This window comes from Rhinopithecus bieti, unplaced genomic scaffold (genome assembly GCF_001698545.2).
Source record: "Rhinopithecus bieti isolate Rb0 unplaced genomic scaffold, ASM169854v2 scaffold_7398, whole genome shotgun sequence".
Classification (NCBI taxonomy): Eukaryota; Metazoa; Chordata; class Mammalia; order Primates; family Cercopithecidae; genus Rhinopithecus; species Rhinopithecus bieti.
The window spans coordinates 423831-444946 of NW_016805783.1; the positions used below are offsets into that span (position 1 = coordinate 423831).

A 21116-nucleotide genomic window follows, 5' to 3' on the forward strand; every position below is an offset into this window, starting at 1 on the left:
CTCTGCAGTGGCTTCACCCACTGCTTCCACCAGTTCCTCTTATGCTCCTTTTAACCAGTTGATGTGACCCAAGGTGGATTTCTGTAGGACTTGCCAGGTCAGTTGGGGACAGACAGACAGATTTGCTCTTTAAAGCAGACACTAGGTGGTGGTTAGTGTAGGCCAAAGTGGGACTCTGAGCAGTTATTTAGGGGTGAGGGGATCTTACTTGGAAAAGAGGCAAATGAAGGATGGGATATAACTCAACCAGAGCACTTACTAACATGCCCCCTTCCCTGGCAATGCTGGAGGAAGTGCATCGCCAAGGAAACAAGAGACAGGGTTCCGTTAAGTGACAAAAAACCAGGGCTACAATCCAGACTTCTTATACTACAGAGCCTAATACATACAGAGAGGAGTAATTTAGGAGACAACCTCAGTATCTTTCAATTTGAACACATTTATTGAGCACCTACAATGTGCCAGCATCTTTTACAAGGATAATACTTCAAATGAGTCAGGATCCTCCAGAGAATATTGGGAGCCCTTCTGGATGAGGAAGATGCTACTGGAATGGCCAGAAATGGAAGGGAAGGCTTTGGTAAATGTGTTCCTGTGATTCCCTCTCCGTGGAGGGACTGCCATTTCCATGCAGTCTGCAGTAGGTGTCCTCTCCCTGCTCACCTGATGCTGTGGGAACATTTTGCATTTCTTGCTTTCAAATGCTGTCTATGATGTCCTTTGGGGTCACTCAGTTTGGTAGATTGGACTGTGATGAGAGCAGGTCATTGGGAAAGGGTGGGGCCAGAGTTGCACTCTAAAGCAGTCCTAGGTGAGCATGTGGGCATACTGAAATAAGGACACTGATTAGGGAGAAGGAGCTAGCCCTCGGCCGTTAGCCATTTTTTTTTTTTTTTTTTTTTTTTTTTGCCTCACTGACTTTTGCTACTGATGAACTTGCTTCCCTGTTCATTGGAGGCAGTATCATCACCTCTGAATTATTTTTCTCCTTCTCCCTAATGTTGTTTGCAGGTTGCTTTTCATCATCAGCTATTGACTGAATCACATTTCTGGGCAGGAGGTGGAGTGCTGGTGGCTTTCCAGGAATCAGCTCTGCAGAAAGAAGCTCCTTCCTGTTCTGAGCCCTGTGGTTCTGTAGTCATTGGTCTGACCTGAGTAGCCCATTTTCTTGGCATGACACACCACAGCAGCAGTGTGCGGGAGACTTAGAATTTTTGTTGTTGACTGGAGCTGGGAATGTTGAATCAACCTCAGGCAACAGACTGGCTCAAGGGATAATAAGCTATGACCCTTGGGCCAAATCTGGCTCACCAGCTGTTCTTATAAATAAAGTTTTATTGGCTGGGAACAGTGGCTCATGCCTGTAATTCCAGTACTTTGGGAAGCCAAGGTGGGCGGATCACGAAGTCAGGAGTTTGAGACCAGCCTGGCCAACATGGTGAAACTCCATCTCTACTAAAAATACAAAAAATTAGCAGGGCATGGTGGTGTGCACCTGTACTCGCAGCTACTTGGGAGGCTGAGGCAGGAGAATTGCTTGAACTCAGTAGGCAGAGGTTGCAGTGAGCTGAGATTGTGCCATTGCACTCCAGCATGAGCAACAGAGCAAGACCCCGTCTCAAAATAAATAAATAAATAAATAAAACTTTATTGGAACTCAGTCACTCCCATTCAATAACATATTACCCATGGCTGCTTTCAAACTACAGTGGCAGAGTTGAGTAGCTGCAACAGAGACCATATGATTGGCAAAGCCTAAAATACTTATTATCTAGCCCTTTTCAGAAAAAGTTTGCTTACCCCTTGTCCTGAATTAGTAGACTATATATTTTTAAAAATTTGAATTAAAGCACAATATTACAATTCTGAGTGTTGGAGAATCCAGAATGCTTGGGGCAAGACCTAAGGCTCTCATTACAAGGATGGCAAAGACTTGAAGCTTCAGCTGAAGGCTGATGGTTGGTAACTGCTGCCTGGAGGGTTGTGTTGGAAAGGACTCTGAGGCTGTGTCTGGGCTGGCGTGGGCATTTCCAGAGAGATGAACACTGTGCCATTATTAATTCAAGGAGCACCAGCCTGGGAATTGAGCTTGGCAAACCCATGCTCTTCTTCCTCAAAGGTAAAATAGTATCCAGGGACAGCTTGGCACTGCCCCCGATGCCAGCCTTTGGCGTTGCTGAGGTTGGAGCTGTAAACAAACATACCCTTACTGGGGTGAGAGGGAGGTGAGATTCAAATGCCATCCATGCTGTGACAGTAGCAGATAACAGGCAGGAAAAGCCAAGGTCGTTGGGCTCCAGCTCCAGTGTTAATTAAAGCTCCCATGCAGTCATGTGAGGCTGGCAGTGCACTGGTGTTTGTTCAGGAGAGCGTTTCATGGACAGTTTCCCGTTTGGGGGAGAACAGTATTATTAATCTGTGCAATCAAAATGCTGGCTAAAATGTTCCGAATCACTGAAAAATGAGAAACATAGGATGTGTGACCCAGCATGGTCACTGCAGAAAGCAGTAGACGGTGCGGCTCCTGTCATTTGAATATAGCCCTTAGACTGTGGTTTTTGAAAGTTGAAGAATCTTAAGCCTACCTGCCCATGATGTCTAATGGCCTGTAATTCTGTAATCCCAACAAATGCTCTTCCTCAGTGATCCAAATAAATTCAGGTAGTGGAGTGGTCTTCTGAAGCCCCTCGTCCATTCCAGTGAAATGTGCTGTTGAAAAGGTGTATGCAAATCTACTTTCTGGAACTCACATATTTTAAATGCACCAAGAGTCTGTTACTCATGCTAAATCTTTATAAAACACATTAGCAACTTTTGTATAAATCCAGAGTTTTAGGCGCTGCACGGCTTCAAGGTGAGGAATTACCTGTAGTCTGATATATGTTTACTTCTCAAGCTGACTTTCTCCACTATAAGCAGTGCTTAAACATCCCTAGGGCCACTGTTCTCTGGTAAAGTAAATATATATGGAGAATCCAGTAAGGTGTGCGTTACATTATTAGGCAGTAATCCCTCATACAAGTCACTTAGTATCTCTCCCACATTCAATGTTTTGGCCTTAATTGATTTTCCTTCATACCATGGAAAAATTGCCAAATTGGTTCTGGCTGACTAGGTTTTCTTTTCATTTCAAATAATGATATAAGCCATTTAAATTGTATAAACCCTCTAAACCATATCTCAAATGCTGAATATTCAAAAAATATATTTTATGACAAGTTTGTTGAGAATTTATTTGCATAAAAATGCCAGTATTTTTCTGCTGTGTCCCTAGAGATATACCACCCCCCAGATAAAAGTGGGTGGTAGGCAAATGTGCTACAGCTCCTGGGAAATGGATCATGAAGAATGCGGTGTGCTCAGCGGCCAGAGGGGCAGTGTGGCCTGAGTCTGTGTGTCTGAGTTTGTGTGTTTTGAGAACAAGAGCAGAGGGCATTCAGATGTAGAATTCCTCCACGTCATTATCCCCGGGGCCAGCCGACCCTGGGGGTGGTGGCACATCTCCATCAGTCTGCTTGACTTTGGGGGTGTTGCATGGTAGCTGTGGGGAGTCTGTGAGGGTGGAAGTGCTGGGAGCTGGGGGAGCAGCACCAGCTGTCGCTGAGGAGCTGGAAGACCTTTTGGTGAAGAAAGGGAGGGAAGCCCAGGAGGTCTCTGTGGTCACCCTGCTGACAGCGGGCAGTGGTCCCTCCCTGGAATCCTTGCGAGCCACCCAGTGGCTGCTGCATCTTTCGGAGGGGAGGGGTGTCTCCACTGTGCTGCAGAACCTACTGGGTGCAGAATATGCAGAGACCACAGACAGGTCCGAGGAGGAGAGCCGCAGGCCTGTGTCCACATCTGTCTCCTGGGCCCCCTCTAGGTCATCGATCGAGAGGAGGTAGCCATGTCTCCACTCTGATGCCCTGTGCCCTGGGGCACCTGTGTTTGAAAACCACTGTGGTTCAGCTGAGAAGGCCAGGGAGGGGCCTCCCGTGGGCAAACAAAACAAGGACTTGCTTCTCTGGAAAGACCAGGGAGGGTTGGGGGTGCTGTTGGCTCGTCCAGCAAATTCCTGCTGGTGCCCAGGAGGCAGGCCTGTCCGGATGGGCCCCGGGTGAGGACTGTTGAGCGGGGATTGCTGGCTGCTGCCAGGTGTATGGCTTGGTACAGCAGTGCTCGGCAAAGGAGTGGAATGACGTTTCTTCTCGGAGGAATGATGCACTCTGCCAGGTTTAGGAAACTTCTTATGCACCCTCTGTGCCTGTGGGGGGAAGGCAGATCACATTAGTGCAGGATGGGAATTGTTAAATCCATCAGGAAACACAGTTACCAGTCATTGGAAGCTCCTGGCAATGTCATGGCAATAAAGCATTACCAGCATTACCAGCTCTGCAATCTCTAGAGCAAAGACAGAGGTAGCAGAGCTTTGAGGAGCACCAGACAGACTTTTCAGTCTGAGGAACCATCTCCGAGGCCAGGAGGAGATTCAGCTCCTTATCACAATACAGAATACTTTTTAAAGCACACATGCCCATTGCGCTCAACAATTTGGCAAAAAGAACACGGGCCTGGCTGAGCAGGATAACAGAGATAAGAATGATCACAAAATGCAAAAAGAATGCTTGCAGGTTTGTTTCCTTCCAACCAAAGAATCACAATGTGCCCACCTGATTGACAGACACTGTTTGGAAATGTTCCTGATGAGAGGACAGAAGTGATCAGGATGGGCTATGCACAGACCATTTCAGACCAGATCCACATGGGATGTGATTCTAGTACATGCATGATAGCCAGGACACAATCTTAGGGTGGGGTGGTCCATGGTTCCAGACAGTAAATCCTCCATGAGTGAGGGGCTATTGGGGTTAGCATTTATCTACTTGTTGCTGTAACTACTGATTTCTCTATATACGACGCCTTTCAGGAACCGTGTACACGAAAGGGAGCTGCCACCTGCTGACTGATCCTGCAGATCCTGCAGGGGTTGGATGAGAAGCTTTGCCCTGTCATATCCTAGCCTGTCCTTCTGGTCCAGCAGCCCTACCCAGCCCTCACTGCAGCTCACCAGTAACCCGTTTCTGTTGCGCAGAACTGGAGACCTCTCTTCCAATGCGCGTTTGCACCAGGGTCTACTTCTCTCAGATTCTCTCTCTGGTCTGTGTCCAGGCCTACAGGCCAGAACCCAAGGCCAGCCTTACTATCCATCCAAGGTTTCAATTAAATAATGGGTTTCAGGACAGTCGGTCTGGCTTGACTTAGTATATATTAATAGTATCTGATTTACAAATCCCTGAAATAAGAAAAAAGTTCTAACTGGGGTTTACTCCAAGGGCTCTCTCCTGGCATCCAGCAGGAATGAAGAGTTACCCCTTTGGGATGGAGTAAGGAGCAGCCCCAAAAGGCCTGAGAGGTGTCACAGCTGGGTGGCAGATGGGGAAACAAACCAATTTTCTTAATCATTTGAATTGGCTGAATAAAAGAGAAAATAAGTCATGAGGCTAGGGAAAGAAGTCCTTGGGGTAGGGGGAACAATGTTGATTAATTCAAATGTCTATCTTATTTTTTCCAAAAGCCAATTCCCTTGGGTGCCCTGATATCATTTTCTTTCTTGATAAGTATGCATCACCTTGTAACTTCTGTCTTCAAAGTCTTATTTGAGAACATGCACTTGGTGAAAATTTTGCAGTCTGAATCTGCCTGAAAAGGAAGCCTTTGTGGTTATTGCTTTATGAGGAGCAAAAGGTCAAGGTTCCCATACAAGGAATGCCAGGGGACGTCTAAATCTTCCCACTGTCAGGGAATAGGGGACTGTTCAATTTGGCTTAAAATCAGGCACAACTGATGGAGGATGAACATTGTGTAGTTTTGCAGAGATTTTCATGACTGTGCTTGTTTAACAGAAATCTATCTGTACTCTCTTATTTTTACCACATGATGAAGGTAGGAATCCAGACAAACCTTACATTCTGCTGCTTTGAAGAGAGATGGTACCTGGTCTTTTTCACTGGAGGGTGCCCACGTGCACAGTGGAGCTGCCTGCTGGGTGGGCGGAATTTGAGGCTGGCACGGCACTGTGAATAACGGCAGGAATCCTGGGCGGCAGCAGGAGGCAGGTGGCTGAGGAGTCTCCACGTCCCTCCTGAGGCCTGGAGCTAATGTGCATGCAGGGTTTGCTGGGCAGATCTGGTAGTATTCCCTGGCTCTGTCCAGTGGCAGAGGGGTCAGTTTCTAAAAGTGGGGTCTTGTTGGATTTACAGAGAATTTGCACCTGTGAAGGTTGGAGCTCCTTTAAGTGCGGTTCCCCTGGTGGTGGTTCCATCTCTGGCCTCTCTTGTGTGCTTGTCTGCTGACCAGAAACACTAGAGGCTGAGAGGGAGTTACTTTAGATGTTTCCAGAGACTCCTCCTCAGTGGACCTTTTTAGAGTGAAACAGGAACCTGAATCCTCCTCACATGGAAGCCTCCCCCTGGCTTTCAGCTCTTAGGGGCTGCCCTCCTGAGCTGCTCCAAGCCACAGCAGTGATGTACTGGTTCCTTTCTTTCTCTTCGAAGCAGTACAGGCTAGCTGCCTCCCTGGAATCCAGAAGCTCCCTTCTTTCTATTTAAGGAACTTTAAGGAACATAATAGTGTCACATAAATTAATGTGCTGAAGGCAACCAGCCCGGGAAATTTACTTATGTCCCTAAAGTCACCAAAAGATTGGAATTCAGAAACTGATCCAAAAGTTTTTCCTGCACCTTTGAGTGCAGTTTGCAGTTGGGGAAGCAAAGCGGTCTGCAGTGGACCACTGAGCCAAAGCACCCTTTTCAAGGATCTGGGTGTCAAGAGGCTCATTCCCTGGCACATGGATAGAATCCTTTCTCTCTCCCTCCCTCTCTCTTTTTTTTTTTTTGAGACGGAGTCTTGCTCTGTCGCCCAGGCTGGAGTGCAGTGGCCAGATCTCAGCTCACTGCAAGCTCCGCCTCCCAGGTTCACGCTATTCTCCTGCCTCAGCCTCCGGAGCAGCTGGGACTACAGGTGCCCGCCACCTCGCCTGGCTAGTTTTTTTGTATTTTTTAGTAGAGACGGGGTTTCACCGTGTTAGCCAGGATGGTCTCGATCTCCTGACCTCGTGATCCGCCCGTCTCGGCCTCCCGAAGTGCTGGGATTACAGGCTTGAGCCACCGCGCCCGGCCAGTCTATGGCTTACCTTTTTGTTCTCTTATTGGTGTCTTTTCATGAACAGAAGTTCTTTTTAAAGTCATTTATCTTTTTTCCTTTAAGGCTGGTACTTATTGTGCTCTGGTTTATTTCTTTATTTCTTTAGAGATAGGGCCTCCTTCTATTACTGAGGCTGGAGTGCAGTGGCACAATCATAGCTTACTGCAGCCTCAAACTCCTGGGCTCATGTGATCCTCCTGCCGCAGCTGCCTGAGTAGCTAGGGCTAAAGGCATGTGATACTATGCTCAGCCAATTTTTTTTTTTTTTTTTTTTCTGGTAGATACAGAGTCTGGCTGTGTTTCCCAGACTGGTGTTGAATTCCTGGCCTCAGGTGATCCTCCTGCCTTGGCCTCCCAAAGCACTGGGATTTCAGGCATGAGCCAACATGCCTGGCCCCTTGCTCTATTTTAAAAACTTTTTGCTACTGCATCCAGTAGCCATTGTGAACCAGGATTCCTGAGTACTGTGGATGACCACAAGTAGGAGAGAAAATAAGCCACTCTTGATTAAGCCACAATTCTTTAGGTCCCTGTCATTCTCAGTTGAACCTGAGCTTACAAATTACCTCAACAAATAAAAGACATTGATATATCTAGAGGAACTGGGTTAATTGTTATATCTTCACTTAGTTCTGTGAGGCTTTTAGAAACTGGGTTGCTTGACGTCTGACCCTGCAATTATGTGTTTAAACAAATGTTCAGTTTTGTACATAGCAAGCACTCAATACATTCTTGAATGAATAAATACAAAAACACATGTGAGATACAAATACATATCTTCTAAAATAACTTAAGGTAATTTCAAGGTACTTATACATGTGTAAGCATATACCTATATATCATAAGTCATAAATACCAATAAATATTATTTGATTTTAACAGAAAAAAGTTATGAGGACTCTGATATTTTCGGGAAAAGCAGTAGCCACATCTAATGATAAAGAGCAACTTTTCAAATTAAAAAATCTGAGTAGTTGCCTCAGGAACCAGCTTTGTTTAATACTGGTTGAGTATACCTAATCCAAAATCCGAAATCCAAAATGCTTCAAAATCTGAAGCCTTTTGAGTGCTGACATGATGCTCAAAGGAATGCTCACTGAAGCATTTTGGATTTTGGATTTCCAATGCTCAAGTGATAAGTATGATGTAAATACTCCAAAATCCAAAAAAATCTGAAATCTTAATCACTTCTGATCCCAAGCATTTCAGAGAAGGGACACTCAACCTGTGTCAGCAGCGACTCTTGGGAAAATGTGGCAAAGATCACAGGAGATACTATAGATACTATTAATAAACAGAAAAGGGCGGGGCACCTAGAAGTTCTAGGAAACAATCTGGATATTGATCTGACGTATATTAAAAAGCTATTCACTTAAGGAGGAACAACAGAGAAAATCAAAGTTGCAGCTGAGGACCCGGAGCTGGTACCAACAAATCTAATGATAGAATCTGTAAAACTTGAAAGAGTATCATGCTCGGGTGCAAGCTTTCTCTTTGTACAAGTTCTGCATCTTTCCCCAAATAATTTATTTTTGGTGTAATTTGTGAATTACCCTGCCCATTGGCTGTAAAACACAGGAGTAGACAGAACTGATTTTTATATTAACAAAGGATCAGCAGAGTTTCATTAAGTATCATTGATTTTAAGAAATTTCAAGAGAGAAATATCCTGTGATATAGTTCAATGACCAGGAGGAGTTGACAGAAATGATTAACAATAACTTAGGTTAAAAATCCCATTCTTACTTTATTTGAACAACAAGAGATAGAGTATTTTGTTTTTGAATTATCCAGATAATTTGTTCAATTCTCCAATTTAATTTTCTATTGCACTAAGGGTATAATGCTAGCTTGTGGGACTGAAGTTTAGCTAATTACTGCATTCTAGCCCAAAGGATTCAAGTTAAAAAAAAAAAAAAATTATGCCAACACAGTGTTACATGCCTGTAGTCTTAGCTATTCAGGAGGCTGAGGTGGAAGGATCGCTTAAGCTCAGGAGTTTGAGACCAGCCTGGGCAACATAGCAAGCCCCTGTCTCATTAAAAGAAAAATTACATGCATACATATCTATTTGGGAGCCTGCCTGGAATCTTGGAGATTCAGTTTAATCCCAGTTTTCTCTAGCTCAGCACAATTGACATTTTTGGCTAGATAGCTCCTTGTTGGGAGAGCTGTCCTGTGAGGATGTTTAACGGCATCCCTGACCTCTGTCCACTAGATACCAATAGCACCCTCGCTACCTCCCAGTTGTGACAATCAAAACTGCCTCGGGATACTGCCAAATGTCCCCTGGTGGAGGAGAGATGCCAAGTGCCCCCAGGTGAGAGTTGCTGCTAAGCTTTTGTATTATGAAAATATAATGCCCTTGCATAAACCTGGGGGTGTAAGTTCTGCGGTAATGCCTCCCTATCATTTTTTGAATTAAAATTTTATTTTATTTTATTTTATTTTTTATTTTATTTTTTTTTTTTGAGACGGATTCTCGCTCTGTCGCTTGGAGTGCAGTGCCGGATCTCAGCTCACTGCAAGCTCCGCCTCCCGGGTTTACGCCATTCTCCTGCCTCAAGCTTCCTGAGTAGCTGGGACTACAGGCGCCCGCCACCATCGCCGGCTATCTTTTTGTATTTTTTAGTAGAGACGGGGTTTCACCGTGTTAGCCAGGATTGGTCTCGATCTCCTGACCTCATGATCCGCCCGTCTCGGCCTCCCAAATTGCTGGGATTACAGGCTTGAGCCACCGCCGCCCGGCCAAATTTTATTTTATAAACTGATATGTAAACAGACTTTTAAAAACAAAGTATACATTCGTTCTACAAAGCTTATAATGGGGGAAAAAAAGAGGTTTACCCTTATCCAGGTCTTATTTCTTAGAGCAGTGCTGTCTATAGAACTCTGTGCAATGATGTAAATGTTCAATATCTGTGCTGTCTGATTTGGCAGCCACTAGCCTGCCAGTTCTCCCCAGAGGGGACTCCCTCAGCCTCCTGCCTGGGCAGCTGTTAGGAACCTGGCAATCCCAGAAGTGCAATACAGAATTGCACTTCTTCCTCCTGGGCCCAGTATGGCACTCCCACCCTTGACTGTGCTTGGTGTCCTGTGGTCTAGGTCTCTGGTCCATCTTTCCAGAGTGTAAGCTTTGACCTTAAGGGTAAGAGGTAGCTGATCTGGGTGTTCAACTGGTGTGTGTGTGTGTGTGTGTGTGTGTGTGTGTGTCTGTGTATAAAGCTTTATTTACAAAAATAGGTGCTGGGCCAGATTTGGCCTGTGGTCTTTAATTTGTTGACTCCTGTCAATTGCTTTCTGTACAAACTTCTAAACCAATTTTCCCACTCTTTCATCTAGGCACAGACACTGTCTATTTCCCATTTAGCCCGGTCATCTCCTTCCTGCTGCTTTCTTAGGGCCCAGGCCTGCAGCATCAAGTTTTGGCCATTCAGTGGCTCTGAATGATAAAGACAAGAGACAATCAGGGCAGGAGGGAAATGTGGTTTGGGGACTCTTGATTTGGTAGGGAGCAGAGGGGAGGTGTGCCCCCAAAGCCAACCTACTGACCTCATGTGCCCCCAACTTCCTTGTAAGAAGGTAGGGGGAAAAGGATATTCTGGTTTTGCTGAACTGGGCCACCCAGCCTGCTTTGAAGAGGGAAGTGGCTGGTCTCACAGCTGGAGCTTCTCTGAACTTTAAGTGTGAGATACTTACCACTGTTTTTGCTTTTTGGCCTGGACTCCAATCACTAATTCAGAGAAAAGTGAGCCCCCACTACTTGACATAATAAAAATGGATTACGAAAACTCAGAAGCAGTGCTACTGCAAGGCTGAGCTAGCTGACCATGTCAGAAAAGGATCCACGCCTAAACTGTGGTAACACCAGTGAGTCAAGTCTCCTCAACACTCTCAAAACCTTCCACTGGACTTGGTGAGGTTATATTACTGCCCAGACTGCAGCTGGGCATCACAGTCCCCACCTAACCATCCTCCACTCTGGCCACCCACACCATCATTAGAATCAGTGAATACACGTATTTGCCAGGAAAGATACTGGCAGCATCCTCAAGACTGAGATTGTCATGAAATCATGCCAAGTGGAACAGAAATGAGAGCAGAATTTATTGTATTATGTGGGTCAGTACTTTGCAATCCTGGTTGCACATAAGAATCACCCAGGAAGCTTTAAACAACAACAACAACAACAAGAACAACAAAAAACGCTCCAGAGCAACTGAAACAGAATCTCGGGGGTGGGTCCCAGGCATCAGTTGAAAGGCTCCCCAGGTGATTTGAATGAATGTGCAGCCAGACAAGGGCCAACTTTCTGATTTTCCCTTCTGCCTAGCTGACTTTACTTCTCTTGTTCTGGGGCCCTTATCTACTTTTATGGCTACTGAAATTATTTTATTCTGAATGACCTTATATTTTCATGACTATATACTTTTCCAAACTTAAAAATGCGCTTTGTTACTCTCTGTGAACTACACTCTTGCAACCTCCCAAATCCAAAAATCTATGATTGTGGAAAGCTGTAAAATGGAGATCTAGAAAACCGTGCCCCGTCTAATGTGCAGTGAGAAAGCTAGTGGGAGAGGCGGCCCAGCACACAGGAGCGTTCTGTCCCCTTCTGTCTTATCCCTACTATCTTAATTCCTTTAGCATTCACATTTCCCCCTCTTTGTATGCAATTATCTTGGCTAAAGTAGGCTGAACTTGTCCTTTCAATTAACCTCTGTCTGGAAAATGATATGGATAATGGAAATTCCAGAGAATGAATTTCCACTGCCACATTTCCCTCTCAATAAATTTTTATTTTGTTCTTATCTGCAGATCTGTTTAAATAACAAAACTTGCTTTTTAGCCTTGAATCCTCATCAGTTCCACCCATCTCTATGGCTTACATAAGTTTGCTTTTGCAGTATTATCTGTTAGCTCACTTAAAACAGAGAACTATTATATTTGTAATGCTTATGCCAAAAACACAGGCTGCCTACATCAGAAGAGATCAACTAACCACCCACAGGACAAAGACTCAGGCTGAACAAAGGGCCCATCCAGCCTTCCTCAGAATACATGGACGTCATGGCCATTGTAGATTTTAAAGAGTAACTATAGATCTAATCTTTTCCATAAATCTGCCTAAGGGGGGAAAATGTTGATTGCTGAAATTAGCCTTGTACTAACAATGCCTCTTCTCAGCAAATAGAATTTAGGACACCTCAAAGTTTTGTGGGTTAGTAAGATTCATGCCAAGAATAAGTCAAAAACTCACTGTGGCTATTCTATTATCTGCAAAGCAGCAGTCCTTAGGTGCTCTCCTGGCCAGAATTCTGTGTGGGCTTTCTTGAGTGGTAAAAAGCAAGTAAGAACATTATAAATTTTAAAAAATTCCTATCTTTGAAGTGCATAGTATTTAAGACACAAATGCAGAAACAAAAGGACCTAAAGACAGGACAACTTGACAGATGTTCAAAGAATATGTCAAGTAACTAAGCATCTTCTCCAGAGACAAGATGGGAAGAAAGTACATTGTAAGTAATGAGTTATCTCAAGTTTGCATTTTCAGATATGGCAGCAACCTTGTATGTAGTCAGTGGGCTATTGCCTGAAGAAGTACCAGCCTCTTAACCTGCTGGGGACCCTTAAGGCTAGAGGATGATCTGGGTCTGGGGTCTCTGATTCAGGCTGGGCCCACCCTGGAGTTGCAAAGGGCCTTCAAAGAGACAGGCCAGAACCCCACATCCACAGGATCTGGAAGAACCCAGAGTAAACAGGACATCTCCAGGAGCACTGTGGGTGAGAAGTGGCCCCCAGAACTGTCTCACTGATTCTAAACTCACCCAGGACAGTATTTGGGTCCTGGGATCCTGGCTGTACCTGAAGTAGTCCTGGCTGGGATTAAACTAACCCTCCACAAGATACCTAGGGTGGGTGTTTATATAATCAGATAAAATTCTGGAATATCAAGGTAGGTTTTCTGATCTGCTTTTGGGTACAGAAAAAAAAATCAAAACAATACTTTTAAAAATTAACATTCAATTAATTAAAGTTACCAATTTCAAACCCAATTTTCCCTTAAATTGATTGAGTTCAACTCACAAATCTTATTCTATTAATAAGTCTAGCAAATGTTAACAATTAACAATTATTTTTAAAAGGGCTATGTAGCTTAATTTCCTTTAACATCTTAAACTTCATTTATACATTTAATGTTTTGATTTTCTTTTTAAGTAGTTCAGTGGTCTCATTAATAAATAAAATCTTTAAAGTACTTAAGTGACTCTTGTAAATCTAACCAATTCAACATACAAACATGGTGACAATTAGGTCCTCTTAGCTGTTCCAATGTTACAAATTTACTAAAGCTTTGCTCTCATATCCCTTAACTTAAAAGTACAAATCTAAATCAATTCTCAACTACATTTTAAATTGGTATCACAAGGTTGACCTCTTGTCTTAATAGGTCAAATTCTCTGAAACACAACAAATTCTTAAAATACCAAACATGACCAAATTGTTTCTCAGCTACCACAAACTATGTTAATATAATGTATTTTTACTGTATTATTTCTATTCTAAAGTTTTCTGGGATTAAGTGTCCATTAAGGAGGTAATTATATCATTTCCAACAGTTTGGTGTTGCTTTTCTAGCTGACTGAGGTTGCACACAGACAGCAATTCTGGCCAGGGGGTGTCCCAACAAGGAGGGACACACAGCAGCCTCTTTTGTGGTTTCTGTAACAGGGATTCAGAACTGAACAGGGCTGTGCACATGGCCCATCTCTCTGCACTTTACTCAGATTGTGGCTAACTTCCATCATGGCTTCATTGGCTCTGCATGTCTTTGTTTCTCCTGAGATACTTACATCTTTCTCAGTTGGATTCTGCATCTCTCTTGAGGCTTTGCTGCCTCTGTAGCCCTCTGATAACTTGATGTTCCTGAGTTAATGGAGGAGAGGAGCTAGTTGAACCTGGAAGCCCCAGCTGTTTAAAATGTCCCACTTGAGTGTGATACTAAAGGAGCAACCCCAAACCAGCCAGGGCAACTGAAGAGAGAAGCAGGTTTAGGTAAGAAAGCTGCTAACGGTGCTCATAACTTGGCGATCAACACCATTAGACTTAAGCGGATCTTGGAAAGCAATTTCCTTTATTGACATTCTGGGCCCTACAACATGGTGTCGACCATGCACAGGCCTCCTCCTGAGGTCCCAGTTGCACCTGTTTATGCTACAGGACCCTGATCCTGCCACCGGGGTGACTGAGCCGGGGTAACTTACCACTAACAACACTGCAAGTTTATAGCAACTGTAAACTACGACCTAATGAAAAGCAACTAAAAGACTGAGCTGAGCCAACTGGATTCCCCCTCTTCTTAATAGTGTGGGTTGGGTTTTGACTTTCACCCATTTCCTCTAGTGAAAAGGAGATAAAAGACCTTTTATTTTTTATTTTAAAATATGACATTAAGAGAAGGTTATAAAATTATTTCTTCACTCAATAATGACCAACTTCTGGAAACTTCCTCCTTGGTCCTGTTATTTCTTCAGCCGTTCTCATTGCTCCTTTCCATTGCCCTTTCAAAGGAAAGATGTCAGAACTGAATTTGTCCCCTAAGACTGTTTTATTCTTTTGTTTGTCAAGGACAGAAACCCAACTCACACTATTAAGAAAAGAGATTTAATGAACTGGGGAGATGTCCACAACTGCAGGAATGCAGCTGGGCAACAGGATAAGTGGAGCTAAGGGTTCAGATGCAACAAGTCCTGTTCTTTCTCTTCTTTGGCCTTCTCTCTGCAGGTCAGCACCCTTCCTCTCACTCAAGGCAGGATGGCTTTCTCTCCCTGATGGAAAACACAGCTGCTGACCATTCCCCAAACTTTACATGGAAAAGCCAACTTTCTTTCCCAATTCCAATCCCCAATGCCTCGTGACATCTGGTGCACAGATAGTCTTGACACACTGACTACGGCTAGGGAGGCGGGACTGGGTTATTCTGACATGGCACTTCTGTGTGAATAGGGTAGGAGGCTCTCAGTAAAAGAGTACTGAAAAGGAACACTTCAGTTGGCCACAATCTGGAGCTGACCGGTGCTGAATATTAGGAGAGGGGCAGCTGAACCCTTACACTCAGATCGTTGCTTAGGTGGTTCAGTAGTAGCTGTTTCTCTTAAAACAGCTAGATTACATTTCTCATTTACATTGTTTGAAATGAATCAGAAAAGGAGAACGCTTTTAGAAAAAAACTTATTTACATGAAAACTAAGTGACAAGAAATCTATAAAACCAAATTCCTTGGAAATTTATAGGAAATGAGCAGACAGCCATAGCCTAAAGATTTAGGTCTGACTTCAACCCAGCAGTTCTAGGTATTTTCTTTGCTTCTCAATTTCAGGAAGTTATTCTTCTCTTTTGAGGTCCAGAAAAATCTATTTGCAGTTTCCTACAAGTATTTCAGATAAACAATTAGATACTAGGATCAAACTAAAATGACACACATTTAAAAAATTTCAAAATCCTATATATTTTGTATAATATATATTATGTAAACACAAGGGAATATATTTGAAAACAAATGTGGTCATTTCTTCCACAGGAGGTTTATCTACATGCTTCCAGAAGTTTTTGGTTTGGATTACTAGTGGATCTTAGCATGTGTGAGGACAATAATGGCTTAATTCAAGTAACTAAAAATCCTTATGCTTTGGAGGTTTAGTGAACAGTGATTTGAGAAACAGAATCAGCCTCCTATTACAAGTTTTAAAAGCAGGTTGAACCCATTTCCCCCATCAACTTTCCTAATACACTACATAATTTTTATTACAGCTATTGTTTATTATCTGCCTGCCCCTGCTAGAATATAATTTCACTAGGGCAGGGACTTCTGTCTGTGTTGTTTACTGATGATTCTGAGCTCACAGGGCCTGGCACAGAGCAGGCACTCTATAAACTGGCTGAATGGACAACTGGTTAAATTTAGGCATGACAGAAATTCCTCCTGACGTAAAGATTACAGGTCTGTGTTGATGCCAATAACCGCCATAAGGATTAACTATAGTAGCAGATGCTGTGGCAGGACTTTTCTTTTTCCCGAGTGTCACTATGAGGGCAGCGGTGCATGGTAGAAGCCCATGGGCTCTGTGTGAGCAGAGGCCAAGGAACGTGGCTATGCAGGAAGCAGGCCCCCCTTCTCAAGTAGGTGGCCTTGTCTTTCAGGATGATAGTACTCAAGCTTTCCTGCCCTTGCCACTTCCATTCTGACTTACAGACATTTTTACAATTGCTATAAACTTGCAGTGTTGTTACTGGTAAGTCATCAGTCTCCATGGCTCATAATAGGCCCCATCACCTTCTAAAATCTAGTTGTCAAGTTCTGCCATAAACAAACACCTGCAGATGCATCCTCAGAGCATTACTGAGTCCCTGCGAACTGAACCGGCTTTGGGGTTGGACAGGTAGATTCCTGGTCACTAATGCACATTAAAAGTACAATTTTATTTTACAAAGGTGGTTTCAAAGAAAAAAACAAAAAAGGAAAAGAGTACAACTTAGATACCTACTTTAGGAGGACAGAGACGCTGTGTTTGTCTTATGTTTTACCTAGCAGATGACAGTTTTATATATTCTAAATAAAAATCTGGCAATGTTTATTCAGTGGCCTCCACTGGTGAAAGGCCCCCAAAACTATCCCCTAAAAATGGCTGAAAATACGTGCACTTTTCTCCAATGTTTATCATAAAACTTTCAAACATCCAAAAGTGTTAAAGGACAACACCCCTATACCCACCACTTAGATGAAGTTGTCTTATTTTAAAAATCTACATATGCACATATATTATCTATATATGTAAACATATATGTATGAGTACATATGTAATATAATCTGTATAGTTTTTTGGTGAGCCACTTGAAAGTAATTTGTGGCATCTTCTAGAATAATTTATATAAATCCCACAAATGTGACTGAGATGGGCACATATTCCCATCGACCAATCAAGCATCTTGAATTCCTATCTCAGTCAGGAAGGTGATATATTTTGTGGTCTGAAAAGAGGCCCTTGCTGTTGGGAAGGCCCTGGGCAGCCATCAAATTCAGCTAATGGTGGAGCCACCTCTGTGTATTTCAATCCTTAGTGTTTTATGGGCTCTGATGATGGTGGTGGCGGTGATAATGGTAATAACAGCAGCTAATTCTTAATAGTCCTTACCGTGTGCCAGGATTTACCATGCTAAATTCTTTCCCTATATTTTGTTCATTTCATCCCATAACCATGTGGCCTTGACTGTGTTGACTTAGGCACACAAGAACCACCCAGAAGTCCCTTTCCTGCCACATTGTATAGGGTTGGGTGTGAGGTGGAAATGCAGAAGTGGTCATTTCTTCATGCTCTGAAGGTTAGAGTAGGGCTGTCCCCAGTCAGCTGGCTCAGTGCTCCCAGGCCTGCAGCTCCCCAGCTCTCACTAGATCTCCATTTTCAGCTTCACCTGGCCCTGGGCAGGTGTGTTTTAGGACCATGGCAAAGGGTACCAGCTGCTCCTCAGGTCACCATGTCACAGAATTTGAGGTGGTGAGAGACAGATGTGGGTTCCAGCACATCCCAGATCTCCCTGACTTCCCCCCAGACTTCTTTCCCATCTGGTGGCCAAGCCGACCTGGGAAGATCTGAGCCCCAACACCAGGAGTCTCCTTCTCCACCAGCTCCCCTGACTGTGTGCCATCCTTAGGCTAGATCACTGGTAAGCCTCTGAGTGAGCCCTGAGTGGTACAGTCATCTTATGAGGTGCTTACTCATAATACCCCCATTTTACAGATAAAGAAATAGAGGCACAGAGAAGAAAAGCAACTTGCCCAGGGTTGTAGAGCTAGCATTTGGAAGAGATAGGATACAAACGCAAACCCTGGCTTAGAGACCAGTCTTTGGATCATTGTTTTACTAATGCACAAAACAGGAAAAATGATTCTTAGTATCAAGGCTTGAAGATGATACATACACAATGTCTGAACCATGACAGGTGCAAATATACGCTTAATAAATGTGATGGACATCTCAGTTACTCTGATTTGGTTATATGAGTGTATCAGATGGCCACAAGTACTGTGAAAATATGTACAGCTATTATGAATCCATAAAATGCATAAGCCAAAATTTCAAATAAATAAATGGAAGCCACTGCTGTGGAAGATAAACAGTGTATGCAATTTTTGTTTGTTTTTTTTTAAGAGACAGGGTCATGCTATGTTGTCCAGGCTGGAGTGCAGTGGCTATTCACAGACGTGATCATAGAGCACTGCAGCCTGGAACTCTGGGGTGCGAGTGATCTTCCTGCCTCAGCCTCCCAAGTTACTGGGACTACAGGCATATGCCACTACATCTGGCAGGTGTATGCAACTTTGAAGCTGTCTTAAGTTTCAGTTAAGAGATACCTCAAAGCACAGGCCACTGAGGAAGGACTGATGCAGAGGGGCTGACATATAGGCAGGGCTTGAGTTTCTGAGGATGTAGAAGGTGAAAGGTCAGGTTTTGAGGAATCCTATAGGATAATGGAAACATGGACAACTGGCAGGGAGAGGGGGTGCCTTGGGGGTCAACCCAAGTGGCTGCTTTCATCCAGTGACTATAAGGTTTTATTTAAAGCCAATTCTTATTTATTTCCTTTTCCAAAGTTGGACAAATAGCAATTGTGGGCATTAAAACCATTCCAGAGCGAGCAAGACAGCACCACTGGCCTAGAGTACTAATGGGTATAGCTACTAAAGGCATCAGTCACCCTTAACTTTGTTCTTGGCCACCTGAAAAACATTTATGCACCTTCAAAAAATCATAATGGAAGGCCATTTACTGTTATTTTGAATGATTCTCCTAAAAGGACATAATGAGATTCAGCACCCAGAAAAGTTTGTTTTCAGATCTGGATTTTCGTTTTAATCAACTAATGAAAATTTCATTTTTCTTTCTGATTTGGCTTCCAGGAAGCTGAGCACTTAATCCTCAATTCCTTTCTCTGCCCTTGCTATATTTGCTTTCTAATCTCGTAGGACAACTATCCTGCTATGTATATATTTACTGAAATTTTTAAAGATGGCAGTATATAATTTATAAATACCAAATACAGACACTAAGAAGTACTGAAGAAATAAAAACTCAAACTAAACAGGATTATAGGAAATTCCCAAGAAGCACACTGAAGGGACACCATTGACTTGCTTCCTTCTCAAAGGGGATTGGAGAGCTTTGTGTGCCTAGGCGGGGTGCTGTGCTTGTTTCAGCCAGGTTTCCCACCGACTTACAAAGCCCTGAGTCTGAAGCTCATGTAGCACAGGGTTCACTCGGCCAAGTGAGGGTCCCCCTGAGAGGCATGTGGGGCTCCATCTCTTGTTGATCCCATCACTCTCCAGCCAGGGCTGTGCAATGCTCTTGTCCCTGGAAGGGTGAGGATGCACGGGAGAAGAGGCATCTTCAGGGATGTGGTGAGGTCCAGGGGAACAGAAAGGTTGGCAAAGGGACCAACGACCATTCGGGCCCTTTTTCCATCCCATGCTGGGGAATGCACAGAGAGCAGGCTCTCTGCCTGGCCAAGAGTAACCCAGTCTCTTGGGGCAGGGCTGGCATTATGGCAGGCAGGCCAGCGTGGGCTTTTCAGGAGCAGATGGACGGAGCCCCTGTGGGCTGGGCCTGGAGGTCTTCACTCCTTACCACCTCCCTTTGGGGCCAGCGTGTCTCGCTCCCACCCTTGGTCCGAACACCACAGGAGATGTCAGAGTGAGAGGCCCCCTAGTGGGAAAGGCTGTGGCTCCCCACTAAGGACTCGCAGCCTTCCAGCTACACTGACCCAGCAGGGGCTACAGTGGGCCCAGGAGCCCTCTGCCTGACCCTGTGGCTTGGATGGGTGCTTGCAGACGTCTGAGGCCAGTTGATGCTGGTCACGTGACACTAAATTTTAAAGCTTACTGAGAGCCTGCTGTGGGCAGGTGCTGAGCTAGTTGCCTGGGTAAATAGTAACTGGATTCTCACACATGTCCGCTTCCAGACCACCTTGGGAAGAAAGTGACTTCTTTGAGACAACAAAAATCCAAACTAGTAGAACCTAGATTCTTTGGTAGCAAAGCAGGGATTCCCTTCCCATAAAGTCCCAGGGCCCAGGGGCTCAATCTCTCAGCATGAAGCCAAGAACCAGGAGGAAAGTTCCTTAAAGTGAACGTAATGTTTGACCTTCCGTTTGAATGGGAAAGAGGCTGGCAGCAGAAAAGAGACAACTAACCCAAAGGTCTGAAACCCATTTAGGAAAAGGTTCTTCTCCTACATTTTGGGGGATAAGTGAGGAAGAAAAAGAAAAAAAAATTAAAGAATTTAAAGAAAATATTGACATGTAGCTCACATGACAAAATGATGTGGATGAAAATGTACCAAAATGCTCTGTGATGGTGGTTGTATCATGAGTGATTTTTAAAAATACTGTGCAACTTCCAAAACTTTTTTTGGGTAATTTGGTTTTATTACTTTCTAATAAAATTATAATTAAAAGTATGAAAACATCAAAAGAAGGATAAATAGAAGCTAACAAAAAAATAACTACTAACATGGGGGAAAATTCAGTGGAGATTAAAGTAGGTTTTTGATCTGGTGTTTGAAGAACAGGCCAACCTGACGAAGCTGGCAGGTCACAGGACAGATAGGATTTGGTCTCTGCTTTGTGAGATCTAGAGCCTGGACTTCTAACTGCTGCCTCCCAGCAGGCATTGGCCATGCCTTCCTGTTTTCCTGGCCCAGGAGGGTATCCCTCCAAAGCCACACCCCACTTCCCTGTGCCATGGCTCTCATGAGCCATGGCACAGAACAATCGGAACCAGCTGTGAACTTGGGGCACAGGGACCCTCTGGTTCATCTTTGTCCCCCTGCAGTGCTGTACTTGGCTGAAAGGAGCTGTTCAAAGAGTTTGCTGACCTGAGCAGC

General features: G+C 44.0%; 1 protein-coding gene across 1 annotated transcript in view; it reads right to left on the reverse strand.

Annotated features, from left to right (window-relative positions):
• Positions 1-430: 430 nt before the first annotated feature.
• The window catches only part of FAM124A (family with sequence similarity 124 member A), a 59963-nt gene continuing 39277 nt past the window's right edge, over positions 431-21116 (reverse strand). Inside the window, exon 4 of the mRNA XM_017873736.1 lies at positions 431-4240. Within this exon, the coding sequence (XP_017729225.1) occupies positions 3437-4240 (804 nt within the window). The 3' untranslated portion in view covers positions 431-3436. The remainder of the gene's footprint in view (positions 4241-21116) is intronic.